The 19760-nt window shown below is 38.7% G+C and overlaps 1 protein-coding gene across 18 annotated transcripts in view; it reads left to right on the top strand.

Moving 5' to 3' along the window:
• ZNF827 (zinc finger protein 827) overlaps window positions 1-19760 on the top strand; it is a 102790-nt gene that overhangs the window by 54775 nt on the left and 28255 nt on the right. For 17 of the 18 annotated variants that reach the window (XR_014945744.1, XR_014945749.1, XR_014945747.1 and 14 more), the window contains 4 exons: window positions 614-847; window positions 11772-12020; window positions 12699-12756; window positions 16697-16800. Coding sequence is in view for 12 of the 18 variants with exons in the window: in XM_085546446.1 (XP_085402572.1) it covers window positions 614-847; window positions 11772-12020; window positions 12699-12756; window positions 16697-16800 (645 nt within the window). In the remaining 6 variants the exon portion in view is untranslated. Of the gene's footprint in view, window positions 1-613; window positions 848-11771; window positions 12021-12698; window positions 12757-14484; window positions 15552-16696; window positions 16801-19760 lie in introns of those variants that run through there. The other variant, XM_085546448.1, reaches the window with a different exon arrangement.

The raw sequence follows: 19760 nt of genomic DNA, 5'->3' as shown, positions 1-19760 counted from the left end.
AGTATTTGAAAGGATCATTTTAAACTTCCTGTCTTTTTTTTAACAGATGTAGAACTTGAAACAGTTTTCTCTGATAGCATCGACCAGTGCAGAGTTGTCTAATAAATATCCCTTTGTTCTTAACTAAGATACCAACTTTTAGGATATATGATTTTGTAGTTCTTTTTATACTCCTCTTACTTTTCTTACCCATTTTCCATCATCTCTTGTCTCTTTTTTGCACTCTTAAGGTCTCAGTATGTAGTACCCGTGGGCTTTGCCAAATTTGCCCTTAAGTGTGATGGTATTTGAACATCCGTCTGGCCTATAAAAGATGTACAAACCAGTGGCATTGTGGGATGCTTTTTGTGGGAGTAGGGACAAAGGAAAGAGATGTTGAATATTTTCTTGAACTCTGGTAACTTGCAGTTTTTTGTGTATCAGAACTGTCCCTTGGTATGAAAGATGCAGGTGTTTACCTTTTGAATGAAACATCTATGAATGCAGTTTAACATTCTTGCTTCCAGTACCCGCTCTAGCATTTTTTAGGTTGTTGTTTCTTCTTGCTTCTACTTGTTCTATGATTATTTATTAGGCACATTGTTAAGTCTAGCTTGTTTCCTTCTTCTGACAGCTGCAAATCAAAAAGAGCCCTTGACTCCAAAGTTTAAAGTGAAAGATGAGCCTAAGGATGAAGAAGCTGCAAGTTCAACCTTGTCTCAGTCCAGCTACGTGTTCGGCCAGGAATCTGAAGCCTCAGCTCCCAGTGCACCTAAGGAGAAACTCAAGCCACAGGAAGCACAGGCAAATATGATGAGGCAGGACATATCAGTCAAGGCAGCGTCTGAGCTCCTCATGAAGCTCTCAGGTAGGTGTTTAATAATATTCAACTCCTTACTGTTTTTTAAAGTATGCTGACTGGCCTACTGCACAGAATTGGTAAGCTTTAGTAGCAAGTCAAGGAACAATTGGAAGTATCTATCTACACAGGCTCATGGTCATAAGACAACTCAGTTTGTTCTGTCACCATAGTATCTAATTATCTGTGTTCTGCACAGATTTCAGTGGTCTTCAAATTAATGACTATGGGATAAGTCAAAAGAAACTATGCCTTAAAACTTTTAGATGCTGTCATTTTATAAATGTACCAAAACATGTTCATACCAATTTATTCACATTTGTGTCACTTCATTAACATCATAAAAATATGTATCTGTACTGAACTAACTGAACTATATCTGATACAGCCTTAAAAATAATAGGCTTTTAAAGCCTTTTATTTTTTCCTGACAGTATCTTGTACTTAAAATTGGGAGAAAAAAATAAATGAAAGAAGTGAACTGAGAGCACTTGCACTTGTCTACATTCCTTAGTAATACAGTGTTCTGTCAGGTGGACAGTATGCATGTGTGTACACGTAAGTACTGTTATAGCTGAAGGGAGTCTAAAATGTATGCTCTGCTAATGGTGCTTAATCTAACTGTTAGACTGTTAGAATTGATGTTTCACTTATAGAGAAGTGGAAAGTTTGAATTTATACCCACTGGGAGCAGGCTGTGTTTAGGTTTAATACAGACTTTATTATATTAGAGCATTAATGTCTTAAATGTCTGTGGGTGAAATCTGGCATATATATGTTCTTAGTCACGTCTGCAGTCACTTCTGCTGGGAACTCCCAGTATTTAAAGGTTCTAGTAAGAAACAGACTGGTATAATATTTCTCTTACGATCTCTCAGTGAGTGGGCAGTTTTTACTGACAGCGTTTAATCATTAGACTGAAAAGGAAGGAACCAGGATTTACTTGGGCAGTATCACTGAAATTGACATTCCAGAGTCAGCCAGTGGGTGGAGTTATATTAACTCTATCACATGCACTGTTTTCAGTTTGTACTTTTCTGAATTACTTTCTAAGACAGAAAGTGTAAAACACTAATATACAGTTAAATGTGGAGCAAATATAAGGGGGGAATCTAAGATCAAACACCTTGTTAGTATTTCTGGTGGGGTTTTCTTGTTTGCTTGCTTTACCTGATAGAATATTCTGAGATCACAACTGACTTCCCGGATTGTTTTAAGCAACTTTTCACTGTGTTTTTAGCAATGTAGTGTTTAAACAGCTATATCACTTCTTCAGAGCAAAGGGGAAATAGGAAGAAATTTCTTCCTTTTTCCTGATACTGAAAGGAGCATAAAGAAAAAAATGGGAAGGAATAAACATCTGGATATTCGAATGTCAGTGGGAAATCTTAAGCTAAGTGCACTTATTAGATTTGATATATTGCTTAATTGTGTTTAATTCAAGTCCTTCTGGACTCTGTACATATTCTAGGTAAAGGTTGAATGGATTACATTCTTGCCTCGTTTTCAGTTTCTTCTGTGTGCTATTTATTAAGAAACTCTGAGCTGTGTACAAATCACGCAGACGATTTCGGACATAATAGTAGACATCCTGACATATATGTTCCTGTTATTCTCTAGCAATAATATCACCAACTGTTGACAACTCATTCAAGTCTCTTGGAATTGGGGCATGTATCTTTCACAAGAAGGATGCACTGGCTTATGTTTTACACTAGAAAATCTCTTCTCCAAAACAGCTGTACTGTGTTGCTGACTCTTAGAGCTCAGTTTCTACAGATAGTGGAAGGCCTTTCTGGCTCAGGAACCTACTTTGTACTACAAGATAGACTCATTTGTAAACCACCGGTCTGTTGAGAATATAATGCAGAGACTTGTCCACCACTTGGAAATCATTCTTTATTCTAGGAGGACCTAGAATAAAGATGTTTTTACTGAAATAGAATTTTAATATTGAACATTTCAGTTCTATTCTTTTTTCTGAAAGCTAAAACACTGTCAGGACACTTGCAGGCTTTTAGCAGCAGACAGCCAGTGCTTGAGGTCAGGCCCTTATCCTGGGTATTACTTCAGTGGAGTTGGACCTTGTCTGAAGATGTTATGCCCTTTTATACCAGTTTTCTCCAGTGTTCTACTTGAATTTAGATCTCCTACCTCACAGTTGATAAGCTTGATGTGTAATCAAGACATCACATTTTGAACAGAAGTTATTATTCTTTCTTCCGAAGAATAATGTCATGTCTAGGGCATATCTTGGTAAAACTCATTTCCATCTGTCCAGTCAAAACAAAACTTTGTAACAACCAATTTGGTGTGTTAAAATAAATAGAGCACTCATTTGGAAGAAACGGTCTTTGTGGGTTAGCAGGTTCAGCTTAGGTACAGATCTTCTACCTACATTTACAGAAGAATGTAAAAACTACCATGTTTAGTACAAATGTATAAAGGTGAGCTGTGAATGCAGTTCATCACTAAGTCTTCACTGAGGTAAGACAGAATGGTACCCTGATCGATTTGAGATGGTAGAGAAGCAGAGCAAATCGCTCTCATCTCAGCCTAGTAGAGCATCGTTCCTGCATGGTTTAAATTTCATATTAAATATTGCACAAAATCACTTGTAAGAAATTGAAGTAATGTATTTCAAATGCATCTAAACCAGCTTTCTACAGTTTTCCTTACCTGTTCTCTTTTGTGGGAAAGCTGATTTAATTCTCAAATAGTTTAACTAAGTGATGCACCCAGTGATCTCTGAGTTTTGTGCTCACAGTCTTGTAAGATGCAAGGTAGGTTCCAGAGGAGATGGGGATTTAAAATGAATGTTTGCATTTGCATCCTCATGTTACAGTTTAAAAGCTCATATTCTGTTGCAGTAGTTGTGCTGCTAATATGTTTGGAGTACATATTATATTTCAGAAGCGTATGTTCCTTTCCCTTCTTGTCCAAGAAGGGATGTATAGTGGAGGTATATAAGTTCTGCTCCAGGTACTAACATTTCATAAGTAATATTTTACCGTGGTGCCTTGAACTATTACGTTGATAAGTCTCTGTCTTCACTAGAAAGGTTGTCTGACTCCCATTTGCCTTAATTCCAGCTGTATCGTCTTTGTGAGGTGTAGTTATTTTTGCATTTCCATAGTAACCTAGGTCCTTTTGCTCTTCTTTCAGTGGTTCAATTCCAGGTATATTGCAGATATCCTTTCTTATCAGTCCCAAATCCATGGCCTTTGTACTACTCAGTTCCTTTGGATTTTTGGTCACAATGCTTCTTGAAATACACCAGTTTCCTACTACAAACAACATGTAACAATTTTTGGGTTATTAGTTGAAATTAATGCATGTTTATTTCTTCACAAGGATATGAAGTAATATCTTGTATGCATTTAATTCCAAAACTGCCTTTGATGAACCCTCTCTATTATTACCTAATTTTACAACAGTTCAACACTCAGCACAGCTGCTTGTTGTGGGTTATACTTACTCTTTTCATTGTTTATTCTAATTTCCTCTTTGATGCCTCATAATTAATTTTGTTTGCCACTATATCTTAGATATAATTGAAACCACACAGATAGAACTTCTATTAAGAAAAGTGGTAGAAAAACGGAAAATAAAGAAAAATGGATTGTACAATTCTAGCATAAGTTGAAGGCCAGAAGACCTTACTGCTATTCCCATTCCAAGAATGACCCATTGGGCTTTAGGATGCAGTACAGTGAAGGACTGTCTGAGAAGACTCTGAACTAGCTCATGCCAAAGCCAGTCCAGTGGCTCGGGAACCAGTTGTCCTACATATATGTGTATTTTTTTCTTAACTTGGAGGGCTGTTCAGGGAAGTACTTGTATGGAGCTGGACTGCTGTCTTTGGGGGCAGCTGTTGCCAGAACTTTCTAAGTGTCCATCCCTCGATTGTAGGGAGTTGTTAAGCACTTTCATCCTTGCTTGGAATGCCTTGATAGTAGAGGTAGGAGTGAAAACTGAGAGGAAGTTTTTGTTGCTTTGTCTCTAAATGGCTCGTTAGAAGGCTTTGGGCAACAGTGAGAACTTCTGTAGAATCCCAGATAACTAAACAGAGAAGTGTCTGCCCCAAAATAAGACTTTCTTAGGTGTAAGCTGTAGATGGCATGGTAAGCCATATAGCCAGACTGAAGTCCACTACTTTTTGTGCGTTTTTATTTCTTTTATTCCCCCTTAAAAATGCGGAAATAATTGTGACTGGTTAGGGTGAAGCTTTATTTTAATTAAAGTGTAGAAAAAAGACGCAGCTTTCTGCAAAGGTATGGATTTCTATAAGAGTACCAGAGCAGATCTGGGAGGCTTTCATAAGCTGGGATATGTTGTGAAATAACAGTTCATTGCACATGCAGACTTTGGATCGAATTATTTTTTATTTGGATTTTGTGAAGGCTTCAGAAGGGTGAAGCATCTCTCCTATGAAGACAGGCTGAGAACTTATAGCAGGACTTAAAGTGGGCGTACAAGAAATCCGGAACTTTTTACAAGGGTGTGTAGTGATAGAACAAGGGATAATAACTGTAAACTAAAAGAGGTAGATTTAGACCATGTATAAAGAAGTAGTTCTTCACAGTGAGGATGGTGAGGCACTGAAACAAACTGCCCAGAGAAGCTGTGGGTGCCCCATCCCTGCAAGGCCAGGTTGAATGGGGCTTTAAGCAGCCTGGTCAAGAGGGGCATTCAATGGGAGGGTGTTCCAGCACATTAAAGGGAGGCTGGAACTAGGTCTTCAAGGTCCGTTCCAGCCCTAACTATCCTGAGAACTTCTGAGGAGTTGGGTGTGCTCTGTAAGTAGGTTCTTTCAGGTAGGCATCATATTCCCAACGATTGAACAGAAGGAACAGCAGATGCATATTACAACTTTAGATTGTTTAGTGCTGTCATTTTATCTTTCTCATTGTTTAAAATTTCTGTGAAAATGAGCCTTTAGTTGGGAAATTCTGTAACGCGGGACTTCTGAGTTCCACTTTGACAAATATCAGCTGCTTTTTGATTATTATTTTTTAATGCAGGATCACTTTACATTGATTCAAGGCGCATTGACATTGTCTTATATAAAACAGCAGCTTGAAAAAATAGCAGCAAAATAAAGCATCAAGCACAGCACCCCAGGGAACGTCAGATGTTACTTGTTGTGTCTGTAGCAGAACCTTCAGGGCTCACCAACTGTTTCCCTGCCTCTGAGGGTTTTATTTAAGCTGTTTTAGGGCATGTTTATTTCTAGCAAATCAGAACAATTAGCATAACAAAATGCCTGATTCTTCATACTGAAAGCTTTTGAAGTCAGTACAAGTTGACCCACTAGTTACCCTTGTCTTCTTGATTGCAAAAACCAGTACACAAGTCCAATTTAAGAGACATATGGGAAAGTCTTCCTTTTCTAAGTTGATTCATGAAGCTGATGGGCATTTCAGCATATACAAATAACTTAGAATTTCAGTGGTAAGATAAGGCTTTAAATTAAGTGATCAGAAGAAGCATGAATGATTTAGCAATGTTTCACTTGATTTCAGGGAATGGAAAGTCATTGGACTAGTATAGTATCAGCAAACATGGATTGTTTTTGTGTTTATTAATTCTGTTTGCTTGATTTTGAAACTCGTCTCAAATAAGGTGAAGTATGTACTGCGCTGAAGAGCACGTTTAGCATATCCCCTGTATTTAGGGCCAGTTGTGGTCTGCATGTAGAATACTGTAGTAGTTTGCAGTTCACCGCTGAGTATTCATAGAGGGTCTGGAGGAAGGCTGCTAAGATAATTAAGGTTTTAGGGTTCATGACCTGCAAAGAAGTACTGACAGAACTGAGCCTGTTTAGTCTGGTGAGAGGAGGCTGGAGTCAGATCAAATAATAGCCTGTGGGTACTTGAAGAGGACTTAGGAAAACACTGAACTTTTCTCAGTAGGGTCAGATGGTAAAACTCGGGGGCAACAGTTACCAGCTCCCAAGGCTCAGACTGGGCATTAAGAAAACTGTCCACATAGCCAGTTGTTTTATCATAGGAGACTATCAGGTTTATCAGGTGTGGTTTGCCATTGGGAAACCAATGCTAGCTTTTTCTAGACAGTCTTGTCTTTCAGAGGCCTGAAGGTGGCTTCATACAGCCTATTACTGACTATTGCCAGTAATAGTACTTGGGGGAAGTAATAACTAATGATTATTTGTCTGCACTTTAAAGTGCAAAACAGTATTTGTATAAAAATAAACATAACTATTGCCTTTTGCATTAGTGAAAAGTGTTCTTACTGAATGGATGTAATGCCAGGGGCTCATTGCTTGTAGGTAGACTCCAATGGAGATGCACTCAGCATCTTATCCCACAGTCCTTACTGAAATGTGCTGCAGGTCATCCCTGGTTATCATCTTCCCACGGATGCAGGGATTGAAGTCTCTCCGTGGCATATAATTTGTCAGTTTGTCTGAGAGATCAGGATGGCTGGTGTACCCTGACAACATCTGCTTTGCATTGAAGATTTAGGAATATTCCATATCTGTTCTTGGCCCTCCTGAGTTCTAGCCCCTTTTCTACAACTGTGGGACAGACCAAGTCTAAGCAAAATGCTTAGGATTAAGAAAGCTTGCTTTCTGGTGTGTATTTTGAATCATGATGCGTTACAACTAGATGGAATTGTGCATTGATGCTCATCACTTGAGCAGGTGTTTTTAAAGTTTTATTTTATTTTAAAGTTTGTTATTTCTGCTTCTTTGGTAAAATAAATGCCAGTTTTATGTGTCTTCTAAAGAGCTCTGGGAGTTTAAAATTGAGAAGTGTTAAATAGTGCCAATAGTTGCTTTACTTACCATTGTGTTACAATATGTATTCAGTTTTAAGATATATTGAAATGCAGATCCAGTGAAAAATGAAATCTTATCCCAGTATCTCTATTTACAGTGAATGTTTTAAGTCTACTTGCTTGCTATGCTTCTATTTTATCCTCCTTGTTATGCAAAGAAAAGGGTATTTGTCTTGACACTGGCAGCTTCTTGCACATGTCCTGCAATCATCAGCAAGAAATTCCAGTGGTTTTATTCTCACTAGTTTCACTTGGCATTTTTTGCATTATTTTTCAGTGAGCTGAGAATTTATGAATTAGGATTTTATCTATTTTAAGGTGGTGCTGAAACAATGAAATCATTCAACTTGTGCTGATTTGCTTTGGAAATATATTTCTTCTGTTAATGTCCTTTCCGTTTTCACGTGTCTGATACAGGTGTTGGATTCTTGTCCCGGCGTTAAATGAAGTAGCTTGAATGAAGTTTTAGCTCTTCCAAAACTTGGCAGTCACTGTCTGAGGCTGTAGAGGGGCATTGCATAGGGGTAAACTTCATAGCCACTTTTATTGCCATGTGTACCTGAGGTAACACTGTCAGGCCTTCAGGGTTGAATACTGTACCCTGACCTTTTAGGTAGCACAGTTATTGCTCTGGGTTTTTTTCTTTTTCTGTTCTGTTTTATTTTGAAAAAGTTTCACTATTTTGCCATTTTTTGCACCCAGAAGTTGTGGAAAAAATGACTTCTTTCTGCAAGAAGCCTGTCCAGTACTGCATTATTGCATATCTGGTGTGGGAAGCTGTCTCACTTGGCATGAATATAGTTCATTGAGGGTTTTGTACATCAGCTGATTAAAGGTACACTCTGAAGAGCATCTCTGTGGCTTCATGATGGTACATCCATGTATGCAATAATTCTCTCCAATTTTGTTAAGCTGCTTCTGTATTAAGTAAAAAAAAATAGAAGAAAAAAGGGAAAAAGGTGTCTTAGGTCATTTAGTTCATCTGCTGCCAGAGCAATGTTCACTGCTATACGCTGTACTGTTGTTCTGAGCTTCATCCAGTTTAGTTTGCAATGAATAGCAGACCATGTTTGAATCAATAGCAGAGCAGATCACGGTCCAGATACTTCAAAGCTATTTGAATTGTTGGTCTCCGCTGATTTTTATATTTTTTTTTTCTGGGGATTGGTTGTCTCTACTTTTATAAAAATCTGTGTGAAGAAGATTACTGCTGTATACTAACTTTGTACTGTGATACAATGCAGTATATTTCACATAGTCTAGTTGGGTGCTCTAGGAGAAATCCAAAAGTGGGGGAAAAAACCCCACAAAGCTATTGTGGCGCTAATTAATTGAATTGAGAGACTTTTCAGTGTACCCATCCCTGACTTGAAAATCATTAGCTGCACTATGACCATGTGAGATAACTATGAGAGGAGATGAGGGTTATGTCCTTACTCCACAAATGAACAGAAGGAAAAATAATCTTTAAGAAGTTACAGCTCCACAGTGTACAAATTTGCCTGTACAATGAGACGAGCATGGCCATAACCTGAATTCCACCCAAGATGTAGCCCAGTTGGGTTGTCTGCCTGTGGCTTGTGATGTGGCTCTTGCTCACAGGTTGTAATTTCTCTTCATTTAGTGCTGTAAAATTATCACAGAGACCCTCCATGTCTTCTCTCTTTGTTTTGGGGCATTGGACTATGACAAGATTCGCATTTGTCAGGTACGTGCTGCCAGGTCAGGAGGGTGCAGCAGCAAAGGTAAAGGTCAAAGGAAATTATCAAATATGTAAATGTAGTTAGGGCTACTGGATTTCTGGCTGATTGCAGGGGAGAGAAGGTCATTGGTATTGCTTAACTATTGCACTAGTTGGGTTCTATCAGTTTGATTGAAAAGCATTTGCAGGACAGGGAATTCAGCTGTGTGGGGCAGGAACAGAAATAGAAAGAATATTTTAAAAGCAGAAAGAGCAACAAAGGTCAGCCTGACTCTGCACCTAAATTTGGCAGCTGGGTGCAGAGCTCAGTCTGTAGGACAGCTAAAGAACTCATTTGTTTGTGGAGTTACCTGAGCTTTTATTGACAGTGTTACCTGATGCGTTCCCTTGCTGTGCTGTGTGCACTTCCAGTGCACAGCATATTATTTTTTCACTTCTCAACACAGATGCAATATTCTGTATCTTTAGAATAAGAGACTGATTTAAGCTTGAAAAAACAAAAACAAACAAAAAAAAACCCCCTGCTTTTTAATTGTTTAATAGGGAAAAAAAGGCATTACAATAATAGTATTTTCAACTCCTCTTCATTTGAGAATTCTGTATAAAATTTTTTGTATCTGGTGATGATGGTAGAGGGTAAAGATTTTTCGCAATGTTTGTATGTTGTTTTGAAAGGTCAAGAAATGCCATAAGAAAGGAACGAAAGGGCTTCATGTAAATCACTCCTGGAGCATGTCCAAGTAGCTTTTATCTCCTGGCTCTGATTTTTATTCTTTTTTCTTTTAAGATCTGCAAGTAGCAAAGCCACTTTTTCCTCCATTTAAGGACAGCAGAGGAGAAAGATAAACCAAGGGAGTGAAAAAGTGGAACACGTCCATTTAAATTCATGTGTATGCCTGCATAATAAAGGATTGTGTTCCTCTTGGCTTGAGGCTAGGAGACAACACCAACCAACTGGCTATCCTCAGGACGTTATCAGGAATGACCATACCATGTGTTGGTGCCCCTGGGTATTATTGTTTTTGGTGGTGGTTGTTTGTTTGCTCTTTTGTTTGTTTTTTTGCTTTTGTTTGTTCTTCTTACAAACTGATGTTCATTTATTTCTTTTTAATATTATATCTTTATAAGTGGTGAAAATTGCCAGATGAGAAGAAAACTTCCATGTGAGGATGCTCATTGTACAGAATGTATCCATTCGATCTGAATGTGTTCCCCAGTCTGAACAAAGGCCAGACTGCTCTCTCAGGTCTTAATCCTCTCAGTATTTAAACTCTGTGCTGCTCTGTCTCTCAGTGTGCTGTGGTATCTCTGTGCCTTAATATGGCCTCTTTCCCTGAGTGCTAGATTTGCCTTTTCTTCCTTTGGTTTATGAAGCCTGTGCTGTTCAAAGTCATGTTTCACCTTTGTCTCCACCCCTGGAGGCTACACTGGGTGTTCTAGGGCATGTGCCCTAAAGTAAATGGAATAAGATTTTTCTTAAGGTATTGAGTATCTTGATTAGTAGCAGAAGTGCATACACATGTTCAGACCAAATGCATAAATCCCTCGGACATTTTTTTTTTAATCTAGAATCACATATTTTTTTAGAACAGTTTCTCACCTGGATGGCCGTTCTGCTGCATAACACTGATTTATTTCCTTGAGTCTGCCTTTCTTCGTAGTTCCCCTGTTTCCCAAGTCTGGTCAGCATCCAGACAGAAGAGGCAACACACCTGATTGGGCCATTCCACCATTATAGATACATGTCCTTTCAGCAGCACTCTGAAAGAAGATCATTAGAAGAACTCATCATCTCTCTCTGAACTGAAGTTCAGGTCTTCAACTTCTTTTTTCACAGTTGAAAGTCTGAATTAAGAAGGGAGTGTGGTAGCTCGTCATCAGGGTTATTGGGTCTTGCAGTATCTGAGGGAGTATCAAAGATTGTTATATGTTAGAAAACTACTCATCTCATCTTGAAAAGAAGATGAGCAGATGAGGTTTCTACCTCCACCCCTATACCAGCGTTTCCAACTATATGCACTGGTACTTGTCTGATAGAGAGTAATTAAGAGTTTGCAGGACAATTTTGGTGCCCAGCTTTGAAGAACTGGTTTTCACTTGTCACTCCATGTTATAAATAAAAACAAAGCTTCACAAACTGGGATATGATTGCACAGTGTTCATAAAAAGTGATGTAATTCTCAGATTTTCAAATATGCAGTTTTCTGCTCTGTATTTAAAGCATTATTTTCAGGAGATTCCTTCTATATATAAACTCCCAGGTGAATACTGTAGCAGTCAGATGCTTCCTTCTCTTACCATTTGCTGTCATGGGGTATACAAATTAAACTTTGTAACTGAAATTCCTGCTTTGAGTGCTCTGAAAAATTGTAACCTAACTAAGTGATTGTGGTGGCTTTTTTTCTTTTTTTTAATACATATTTGCAGCTGAGAGTTACAAGGAAACCCAGACTGTAAAGATAAAGGAAGAGCCAATGGAAGTTGACATTCACGATTCGCAGACTTCAGCGTCACCCAGCCAACCCAGCCAAAACGTTGGCTACAGCACTTTATTGGGGCGAGACATTAATGAACACATCCAGAAGGCACCAGAAGGTCGTGTGCTCCCAGAACGAAATTTGTTCAGCCAAGATATATCAGTGAAGATGGCATCCGAGCTGCTCTTCCAGTTATCAGGTAAAATCAGAATTTAAAGAGCAAAAAGAGATGGTGTATAATCATTAAGGTGCTACAAAAGTATGAGATTGCTAAGGATGAAGCGTAGTAGGAGGTAGAGCCCTTCTACCCTTGCATGTGAAATACAAGTCTTGCCAAATGTTCCCCATAGTTAACATATGTTTTAGAGCACTGTGACAGTCTGATCAGGTTCATAATATTTAAGCTGAATTGGAAATGCCAGAGTTCAACTCTTATATTTTTGAAGGCTAATTAAATGACTAGTGACAACTGGCTGATTGAGGCCTTGGAATATAGGGGAACATCTAGGTAGTTACAGTCATAAATGAACAGTGTCTGCAGCATAGTGTTGCTAAGTTGTGCTGTCCATTTCTCTCCATGTAGAAGGTGAACCTCAGCTATTGCATGCTTGCAGTGATTTGATTTGAGCTCTGTTTAATGAAAGCTCATAGTGCACATGGAACACTCATACTGAAATGTGAGGGTGAAAAAAATTGGTATGAGTTACGCTTTTAAGAAAGCTGCATTTATTCTGAAATCATATTGCAACCACTTCCCCTTAAATTATTTTTGATTATACTGTTATCAGAAAGCATTAAAATATTTTTGCTGAATAAAATTGGATAGGGAAAATACAATATATCCTATAATCACACAAAAATGTACATTCCTCTGCAGAAAAGGTGAGCAAAGAGCACAATCACAATAAAGATAACACCATCAGAACTACAGTCAGGTAAGCTCAGTCCATTGTTATCCATAAATCTGGCATTGCTGAGTTTTGCCTTGTGAGCTTGGATGTGTCTCTCTCTTGCCATTGTGAGCTGAAATTACAAATGTAAGATATTTTCTTTTTGTAATGGAACCTGTATGTGAGAAATGACACCAACAGATCCGATTTCTTAGTGTCCGTGTTGCAAAAGGCCTTTGGGCCAAAAGGACTGTTCTCCTCTGATCAAGTATTCACATTTGGTTTTAAGAATTGTTTCCTCTTTCTGCTTTTTTCTTCTGCAAAAACGAAAGCTTAATTGAAATTGCATAGAACATGCAGTGCTTGAGGGAAGAACAGGCTGACAACTGGATTTTAAGGCATAGACCAATGTAAGAAGAGGTGCTGTGATTCAGTCTTCTGTCAAACTTGGCTTTCTTGAATAAAATTTTGGTTTAGTATTTCTGTGTCCTCTCAATGCCTTCCAGAGATGGATTTTTGAAAGACCGTAAGAGACAATGCTAATGAAACTTGTGTTCAGGATTACAGTCACATTAACACAATATGTGAAATTATGCAGGAATTAAAAAATATGATTCATTTATAACATGTGTTATTAAGGGAGTTTGCCCTTTGCTGTATTTTGGCTGGGAAAAAACTGACAAGTTGTTTAAATATGTGAGCAGCAAAGTGAGTTGTCCTAAGGGGAAAATTCAAAGCTATTGTATAATAAGTGGCAGCTAGAACTGGTAAAAACTCAGGAGCCCATGGTTAGGAGTAAGCAGGAATTGACTTTGGCTCTCATCTAACCCTGGAGACAAGGATACGTACACTGATGTCCACCCTGAAAGGTCTGTGGTCAGTGTGGGTGGTTTTGGAGACTGACTGTGGCTGAAGTGTCAGATCGTTCCTTCAAAGACAGAGTAAGACCTTCAGTGTCCCTGCATCCCCTTCTGCAGAAATCCCCAGCATGTATGTGCAGTGTTTGATAACTAAGGCAGCTTTGTCTGGACAGAATTGGAAAAGCATTTCATTTGCAGAAGAAAAGGTCTGTGAAATGTGCTCATCTTAAATTCCTAGACCCATCCCCTTCTTTCGTGGTAATTGTAATAAATCAGTTTTTAATAAACTGAGCGATCCAGTAAATGCCGATTAGGGATTTTTTGATGTTACAGGTTGAAAGAGAATTAAATTGAGCTTTTTAACTTCTGGTTATTGTGAATGCTTTTCATATTTGCTAGTTTGGGAAGATGTGGGTCATGGAGACTGCACAGACTTCCCATTACTTCTTAAAAAGCGTAAGCCTGAAAGATACTTACAGAGTTGAATGTACATATTGTCCAACTACTCATTAACCATCCAATATGTGCTGCAGGGAGGGGTGACAAATAGTTGGTAGAAAATAGATTTTAGTGTCTTGTGATATTACCAGCAGAACTGGTGTGAGAATCCAGAGCTACTTTTGGATCTATCAAAAATAGTTCAAACTGGAAAGGTTGAGGACAGTTCAGACAACCTTCCTTCTCACAAGGCTGCTGCCTTGTAAGAGAATAGCACAGTTGGCTGTTGTCTAACTTGCACTGAATTGTACTGAGAAGTCCTGATAATGGCTGCTACCCACCAGTGTTTGAAAAGCAGAGTGCACGGCTGAATTCTTGTGGGTGCTTTTCTTGGCTTACCTATCTATCAGTATGAATGAGAAGAGCTTCTTAAGGACAAGTGAGTCAGTCTACTAAATCCTGTGCATTCTAACAGATTGACTCAAAAGACCTTGCTGAAAAAAGAAACAAAGCGCTCCAAAGCAAGCAAACAGCTGGAAATCTTTACCGGGAAGAGTATGACACCTCTCAAAAAATAGAATGTGATGGAGCAGCCAGTGGAGAATAGAGGCACGAAGGCTGCATTAAGAAAACGTGTAGTGTTGCAGTTTGGCTCACCAACCTACATCTGGAGTCATGACAGGAAGGCACTAGAATCACAATTGTTATGTGAAGTTTGCTGACAGCTGCAGAGTCAAGGTGAGGTCAGTGTCATCCACCTGTGAGTAATTGGGCAGTGGAGAGATTCAGCTTTGTCGCTGGCAAGAGTCTTAAATCAGCAATGTCCAGCAAGATGGGGGTACGCGAGCGCTTCTTTTTTTATATCTTATTTCATATTAACATTTCTGTCTCCCGTCTGTTGCTATTCTTTCTGTGAATATTCCTGGACTGTGTAAGCATATACTTCCATATGACTTTGCTCAAGCAGCCAAAACTGGCAAGGATTCCTCACAGTTCAATGGCTGAGTGAGATGGTAGAACCTGCCATCTGTGATAAGAAGAAAGAAAGCGGAGAAGCAAATGATCTGGAAGTGAGTACGCCAGCATGAGATGCCAAGATAAGTTTCTTTCATCTAGAGAGCTGTGGAGACAGAAAACTGGAAAAGTGCAGCCAGAAGAGGAAAAAAAACCTACAAGTAAAGCTTAATCTTCATCAGAAGAGACTTTACACAGTGACTGAGATCAATGTATGAAGTTTCTGTGTTGCAGGAACTCTCCGATCATACTTTGGATTGGGAATTGGAGAGCATTCCCACTGAAATAAAAACAGTCATGGGCTGACACTGGAGAGACTCATCTGCCATTATAGACAAAGGTTAAAAAAAAGGTGTATCCAAGGCTGGTTCTGTAATTCACTGGAGGCTGATGGCAGAGAGGAGGTCCTTAAGACACCAGCACAGTGCATTCTTCAACAGCAACTTACTGCGGATTCATATCCTAACCTGAAATGGACGACCTCTGCATCATTCACTTTGTCTAGAACCAGCAATGCACAGTGAGCCAGTGAGTGAATCTAAGTCACAATCAGCCACGTTTCCACAAGATGGAAAGCTGAGTGGATTACATGATTTTGAAGAGTTAAAACAGTTACCAAACCTTTTTTATTGGTGTTTGTTGTTTTTTTTTTTCAAATCATTATTAAGCCACTGAGAGGAATGTTGCAGTGAATTAGGCCATATTTTTGTACAGCATCGGTCTGTTTTATATTATGTCCCCCTGAGGGGGAGTGTGAGTCTTGGAAAAGTTAACTTGTGCACATGTGGGCTGCAGCTCTGCACCTTATCCTGATTCATCAGGTATCTGCATACAGTGAACTGCTCCAGTGTGGGGCAGCTTCATGCTTTTCATCCAGCTCAGTCTGCTTGACTGTTTGTGGTTATGTTCAAACTTCTGCATAAATAGCAGAATATCCCGCTCACTGTCATGCGTAGAACAGCACAAAATAAATAGTAGTAAAAAACAAAACAAAAACCCCCGATTTCTCAGCCTGATGAGGAATCTCAGTACAGTACAGCTCAGATTTAAATGAAATTCCCATTTCGCTTAGAAGAAATTCATCCTTGGAATGCAGATGGAATACAGTATGTCAGGAATCTGCTGTCCAAAAAGAAGTACCCCTGTCCATTTTCAATTCTTCAATGTACTTCTTACAAACGCCTGTACTGTGGAGAAGGGATCACAGTTTCTCTTACAACAGTAATTGAACAGAAAGCAAAATAAAACCCAAACTAAAGTTTGAAAAGCTTTGTTTTGAACGTAATTACTGTATTCCTCAGGTTATTAAATACTTCAAAATATGTAATATATTTTCCACGTTGTGGGAGTAGAATGCAGATTTTTGAAACATTAATTTTCTTGAGCTATATTGGGATGTGATACAACAAATCTGACTTGTTGAAATGCTGTAATGAAAAGCGTTTGGGGAGGACCTCAGTTTTTGCTCCACAATGCAGTTTTCCCAGGGCTTGTCTCTTTCTCCACACCTTACCTCACCATCTGGTTGTCTTTCAGCATGAATTCCATAAATGAAGCAGGGCTTCTAACAAGATGATATTTATTATATTGAGAGGTTAAAGTAAAAACTATTGATGACTTTTTTCTGTTAACTGCTGTTTTGTTCACAAAAAGGTATCTTATTTTCCCCATAGCCCTTACTTTTCTGAAGACACATTTAGACAATCACCGTTCACTTCCAACTCAAAAGATCTCCTGCCTAATGAAACTGCTCTTCATGGAAGGACGTCGGCACCAGGTCAGACACCCTTTATTTCCATTAGTTCCTAGGTTGGGTTTTTTAGTTCACAGTTTTCAAATTATTTTCTTAGTGTAAACATCACCAATTGGCCAGTGCTTTTAAAATGTAGTTGCTTTGTCAAAGGACAACTCTTTCCATCACAGTAAATGTTTACTATTAACAAAAATGTTAAATGCTGCTGAATTATTCATGTTAATTCTTTTTGAGCAACTATTTCTGTGAGCTGTAAAGGGGCAGAAAGTCTGTATGATAAAGACAGCAGTGTTAATGGAGGTGGGGTCTTTGTGTGTGTGTATGTCCCACATTTAAAGGAACTGACGACTGATTACTACCTGCTCTTTTCCTGTTCCTTGCTGTTCCATCTCTCACAGTATAGACGAGATGTGTGCAATATATTTATCAGAATGGCTGAGCCTCGTAATGCAGTTTTCCCACCTTTAGCAGTTATATAAGAACCTATTTGGAAAGATGTGGATTTCTTACAACATACTGAAAGGCCTTAATATCTGTGGGTGCAGTCCTGCTGAGCTTCGAAACTAGCTTACAGACATTTTATATCTGGCTGTAGCCTGCGTTATATTCTTAGTTAAAACAGAAAAGACAGATGAATGCCATTGCCTTCCAAGGTGGCACTGAATATATGCACAAACCTGATATGTGCCTTTACCATCCCGTTGCAAAATATTTCGTTTGCTAGTTCACTGCTATCTGCTCTTAAATTTATCGCTCTTGAGTTCTAAAGGTCAGTAATTACACAGCCAGCCATAGTGGGGGTTATTCACCTTTTCTTAGCAATCAATAAAGTTTTGGGCATGTTACTGCTAATTTTCAGCTATAGACTGTCATTTAATTTACAACTTAACAGACCCTTCTTTTTTTCAATGCTTGAATAGTCATTTGACAGCTTCTGATGAGGAAGATGAGGTGAAGAGCTAGATGTTGTCTAAGGGTAAATACACATTCAGAAAAGAAATAAAATTTGAAGTATAAGAACAAGGGTCTTCAGGCTATCCCCAGCCAAGTGGTACCTTTAAGTACTAATATGTAAACCAAATTAACACTTCACTTCTGGCTTTTGACCGTGACATAACACAGAATATTCATAACCCAGTTGACAGACAAGAACTCTTGGGCTTCTCAGGCAGTGCTCAGTACCTCAGAGGATGTGGCCTCTAGCATATAATCATATCATAGCAGTAATGCTCTTACATCATGCTGAGATGGATACGTAAGAATTCTAATTCTCTGTAAGACTTTAAGCGAGGCATTTAAACCTACAGATTGTTTTTGGTGACATGTTTAATCTCATGCTTAAGAGATGTAAAATATCTCTTTGTTAGTTGGTAAGGACATACTGGAGTGTTAAGATGGCCATTGAAATGGGTTTTGTATGTTTGTGATTCCTGGTATTGTCCTTCATGGAATATAAGTAATAACTGGGTGGGTCCATGAATTGTAACACGCATTGCTCTGTGATTATTATCAAGCAACATATGCAAAAGCAGTATTATACAGAAAATTTAAAGAGATATATTTATTTTTTCACTTGGAACAACGTTATCATGATCTGTAAAAAAAATTCTTGGACCTGAACAGAAACTTCACAGTAGCATCAGGAATGTTATCAGATTTTTTTTAATCGATTACAAATGTGATATACACATAAAAGAACAGCAGAATACCCACAGATAGATTTCCTATTAGTTTCAGCCTCATAGGAAGAAATTATCTCTGAGGTGCTATGGATAGCTCAGACAAAGCTTAATCCCTGCCGAGAGTAGCATAAAGGAGCAGTAACAAACCATTGTGAAAGCCAACAGGATGTAACGGAAAATGCTGTGGAAATGTGTATGTGGCATCACATGGATAACGTGTGCCTTCAGTTGAGATTTGTTTTATTTCATTTCTGAAATAGTATAGTAAGAACTAGAAGTGAACAGCATACAAAATGACAGTTAATTCAGCTCATCCAATTAAAATACAAGCCAATTAACTGCCAGCAGCGTTTGGTCAGCAGTATCCAAAATACCCAAAAGTAACCACGTGCAAAAATGCCAGTCTGTTGCAGTCACCAGAGCCGATGGGGGCTGATGAACAAGTGTGGGGTCTGAGCTGCTGCTGTGGCTCTCTATGGAGAGATATGACTCAAGCAGGCATAACAGCATGAGGAAAGGAAGCCTTTGCTGCAGGCTGGTCTGGGTGACAGTGGTAAAACCTCACAAACATGCCTTTTTTCAAGAGAGAGCACCAGTGTGAATGGCTGCATCCCCAGACTCTTGGAAACTTTCTGTCCGCAGTCTTCTTGGTGCCCTCGCTGAAGTGTAATTGGGAATAGTGACAGGAACATGGGGCAGTCACATACCTTGTGTCAAGTTCAGTTCTTTATTATAATAGGTAACAACATTATGTAATCTCATTCATTCATTTATCAAGTTCTGTTTAAAATCTGTCATCCCTATCACTTGTACAAGAACACTGTTTCAGAGGCTCACTGTTTGTAAGAGCTGGACCACCCTCAGCCAGAACTTACTCAAAGCAAGTTCTGCTTTTTGTTTCTTCTACCAATGCTGTCCTTGAGCTGTGATAATTCTTCTCTTTTGTGGGCTTATTTGATATGCCCTTATGTCCCATTAATCTGGTCTTCATTTTTAGAAAAGTAAGCCAGTCAATATCTTTTAGTCTCTGTTAGCATGACAGAGATTCCATTCCTTGACCAACATCATAGCCTTTTTCTGCCCCTGTTTAGGGAAATTAATTTATGCAAATATGTGCAGTCAGAACTATATATGCTGTTTTGCAGAAGATCTTACGAATTACTTTCTTCCGTGGCATGAAATCTTCTTTATGTACATTGGAAATAGCTCTCTCAATTAATCACGGTTTTTAACTCCAACGCTCTGATGACTTGCAATTCATTTACTAATCAGATACTAACAAGGTTTTCTTCTCCCTTATAT

Source organism: Coturnix japonica, chromosome 4 (genome assembly GCF_054131305.1).
Source record: "Coturnix japonica strain WE chromosome 4, WE-NBRP24, whole genome shotgun sequence".
NCBI lineage: Eukaryota > Metazoa > Chordata > Aves > Galliformes > Phasianidae > Coturnix > Coturnix japonica.
The sequence above is the reverse complement of the archived record's forward strand: the minus strand, read 5'-3'. Positions and strand labels throughout refer to the sequence as shown.